General features: G+C 36.4%; 1 protein-coding gene across 2 annotated transcripts; it reads right to left on the reverse strand.

The window, feature by feature from the left end:
• Positions 1-749: 749 nt before the first annotated feature.
• On the reverse strand, positions 750-2,444 carry LOC105978176 (uncharacterized). 2 transcript variants are annotated; one of them, XM_013003597.2, is made up of 5 exons: positions 2,331-2,444; positions 1,565-1,923; positions 1,370-1,474; positions 1,222-1,269; positions 750-1,136 (listed from the first exon to the last, which is right to left on the reverse strand). In XM_013003597.2, the coding sequence occupies exons 2-5, from the start codon at positions 1,829-1,831 to the stop codon at positions 897-899; spliced, it is 660 nt and encodes a 219-aa protein (XP_012859051.2). In that variant the 5' UTR covers positions 1,832-1,923; positions 2,331-2,444; the 3' UTR covers positions 750-896. The 2 variants fall into 2 exon arrangements, with proteins under 2 accessions (XP_012859051.2, XP_088682500.1); XM_088826374.1 differs by having other exon boundaries at positions 2,321-2,444.
• Positions 2,445-3,508: the final 1,064 nt, after the last annotated feature.

Consider the following 3,508-nt stretch of genomic DNA (forward strand, 5'->3'; position numbering starts at 1 on the left):
GATTTTGACTCGTCAAAAAGCTCGAACTCGAAAAACTCGAGTTCGAGTTCGAGCCGGCTCATCGACCTCACGAGCGGCTCAGCTCGCTTACCACCCCTACCTCCAAACCAACTTACAACCACCTGAGTCAAATATAGATTTAGATTCATAACCTTGATGAAGATCTATGTAAACCTCATCATGCAAATCTCCATTTAGAAAGGCATTGGTTACATCAAATTGATGTAATTCCCATTTGTGTATTGCATCTAAAATTTGAAGCTTTAATCCATAATTGTGAATGCTAGAAAAAGATTCGGGAAGTTGTTGATAGCCAAGCATAGTAGAGGACAAACATAGCAACAAGTAGAATCAGAAAAAACGTTGTAAATTGGTTCAGAAATTATTTCGTCGCAATTGTTGTACACAGTTTCCTAAATTTGGATCAACTTGGATTTGATCACGTCTATTCGTGGATTGATTTTACCCGACAATCAATATGCTTCCGAAACCGGTAACTTGGGTCGCCAATCAACCAATATATTAACATAAGCGGATTTTTATTCGTTCCACACTTTCCTCGAGCTTGCACACATATATGTATGCATGCGTGTGTATATATATATATATATATATATATATATATATATATATATATATATATATATATATATATATATAGAGAGAGAGAGAGAGAGAGAGAGAGATAGAGGCCCAGAGTTTGTGTGCGCTGAATGCACTATAAAGCTACGGATAGAGAGATAAAAAGATTGCGATGAAGAAACACTTTATAATTAACATTGAAGAAGTTCATTTGGTAGAGAAAATTCATTACATACATGAATCCAAACCTCACATAAATATATTTATATATAGTCTCAAGACTTGCAATAATTTATATCTAGACACAGTTTTGATTAATATAAGGAGGCAAGTATCTCCAAAAGAGAAGCAGCAAATTGCATTTGAGTATCCTCGTCGATAGTCAAGAATAGAGGAACATGTACAAATAGTGATTTGATTCCGTTCTGCTCCGCAAAACGCAACGAGTGATAGTACACGTAATTGCACACGAATCGACCCGCGTCTTCCGACCTCATCACTTGGTATCCCATCTTCAAAAGCAACTCTGTAATATGCTCGACAGGAAGGCAACTCTGCACGTGAAGTTTCAAACAATAAAACGACAAACGTAATAATGTATGTTCGGCACGTCTATAAAATATCCGTAAACAACTTTACCTCACGAATTCGGGAGATGCCACCGTCAGTAGGAACAATAGGAACTCTCTGCAATGAAAAACAAAATGTACAATATAATATAAATAAATCTTCTATTCTAAGAAAGGTCAAACGAAATCGAGCGACGACATTTTAAATCCAATTTAACCTGAGGTTTCCATCCCATCTCATCGGGGCAACGGAATGTAGCTTCGTTGACAGCTTGATGCTCAAGAGCAAATTTTGTTGCGCCACTATTCACCCCAAAATGAACCTGAAAAATACAAATTAGGAACAAATCTCACAATTAACGCCCCGATGTTTTCGGAAAAAACGAGGAAAGAGTAAACGAGCAAAAACGGACCCAAATAACGGGCCCGGAATCCGGCCCGGTAGAATCCGTGATGACAGCAGATTGGAGTGTTTGGTACAGGGGAACAAGTGCTCCGTGCCCTGCGGTTTCAAGAATCGTGCAACTACCGATAATCAGCCCTTTCGGCAGGCCCCTTTTGTTCATATAGGATTGGAGATTAGTAACGATTTTCTCGGTCGGATTTTCGGAAACTCCATGGAATCTTTTGAACCCTGTCACATGGATTGTTACTCCTGGAGTTGGCCCTTCAGACCCCATTCAGACACACACAATCCAAATGAAACGATGCAGCACAAATCGCAAAGGTACCGAAAATTTTCGAAAAAAAATTAGGGAATAAAGCACACAACCTGAAAGCAAGAAAAAAAGAAAAACACTATGATCAAACAGAAATAAAGCTACAACCTTTTTTTCACCAGTAGATAAATCCCTCATGCATAAAGAAAGAAAAAAAAAAAAGGATTTCACATTATTACCAAATAACCAAAGGCATATCGTTTAGAAGTGTAAGGTTTTTTCAGCCAATAAAATTTAGTACATGTCCGGGAAATCCGCATGAATAGAATGTTCGCAAAGATCAACAGAAACTCGTTCTTGATTCAAGACCAAAAAAAAACCCATATGAAATTCAATACTGAAACTAAAAACCCATGTGAAATTCGACGGAAATAACAAAGAAAAACAAACAACTAATAAATACCCAAAAAAAAAAAAAAAAAATTGGATCATGAAATTAAGAACACGTACAGATTATTACCGCAAACTATTCAGTAAAGACTGAATTTTTATTTTTTGGGTTGTGGAACGGTGTGTTCACTCAGTGGGATTGCTCGAAAGGAAGAGTTAAAATGGGGGAGAAGGGACAACCACCAGTCTTATCTACAATATTAATTAGTTTATTTATTATTTTATTTTTTTATTTTTATTTTTATTTTGGGTTTTGGGTAGGCTAAAACTGGTTGAGATTCCTTTTATAAATGATTAGATTGGACTTTTTTAATTTTATTACCGGATGTGATATCTCTCTCTCTCTCTCTCTTTTCTCTCTCTCTCTCTCCCTCTCTCTCTAAAACTAGGGAGTCGCGGGAGTAATCAAATGGTTTTGGGAGGGGAAAGGAATGAAAAAAAAAAGGGTAAATTACACACACCCCCCTGAGGTAAGCTTAAATAACTGTAAGATCCCTGTGGTATCGATAATTACACTTAGCCCCCTAAAACGTAGTCAGAAACTCTAATGGGATAATGAATTGGATACGTTATTCCGATAGGGTTCTAACGGACTATTGGTTTCAGAAAGTGGTGGAGACAACAAAGAGCTATGGGTGATTTAAGAAATGTTCGGGAATGTTCGGGGAGCCATGTCACCCCATAGCTCTTTGTTGTCTTCACCACTTGCTGAAACCAATAGTCCGTTAGAACCCTATCGGAATAACGTATCCAATTCATTATCCCATTAGAGTTTCTGACTACGTTTTAGGGGGCTAAGTGTAATTATCGATACCACAGGGATCTTACAGTTATTTAAGCTTACCTCAGGGGGGTGTGTGTAATTTACCCAAAAAAAAATATAAATCAAGAACGTGGGTGGTGGTGGGTCAATTGTTTTTTGATAATTGATAAACAAGATTAATATTACATAATAAAATTTATAATAATGTAGTTTTAAATATTTTATTATATAAGAGTAATTATTGTGCCGTGACTGAAAATGTTAATGGACCTTTCTCTTTTATGTATAAATAAAGAAAATGTTATTTTAAGATTAGAAGCACAATCAATCATGCTCTAAAATAAATTAATAGTAGAAACTAGAAAATAAGCATCCTTTAAAGTCTTACAGTGTATTCGGCATATAGCAATTTGTTTTCGATCTACTCCCGAGGCTCTACCACGAATAATTGGTAACTCGACTAGGATAGGCTAATAATCTCAACC

The sequence above is a fragment of the Erythranthe guttata genome, chromosome 2 (assembly GCF_056151865.1).
Source record: "Erythranthe guttata isolate IM_541 chromosome 2, IM_541, whole genome shotgun sequence".
Classification (NCBI taxonomy): Eukaryota; Viridiplantae; Streptophyta; class Magnoliopsida; order Lamiales; family Phrymaceae; genus Erythranthe; species Erythranthe guttata.

Excerpts from the sequence above, each read along its gene's own strand:
- LOC105978176 (XM_013003597.2), bottom strand. The coding sequence starts at position 1,831 with ATGGGGTCTGAAGGGCCAACTCCAGGAGTAACAATCCATGTGACAGGG. Across the intron at positions 1,475-1,564 it reads ATTCCGGGCCCGTTATTTGG|GTTCATTTTGGGGTGAATAG; the intron begins GTCCGTTTTTGC and ends TGTATTTTTCAG. Across the intron at positions 1,137-1,221 it reads GCATCTCCCGAATTCGTGAG|AGTTGCCTTCCTGTCGAGCA; the intron begins GTAAAGTTGTTT and ends CTTCACGTGCAG.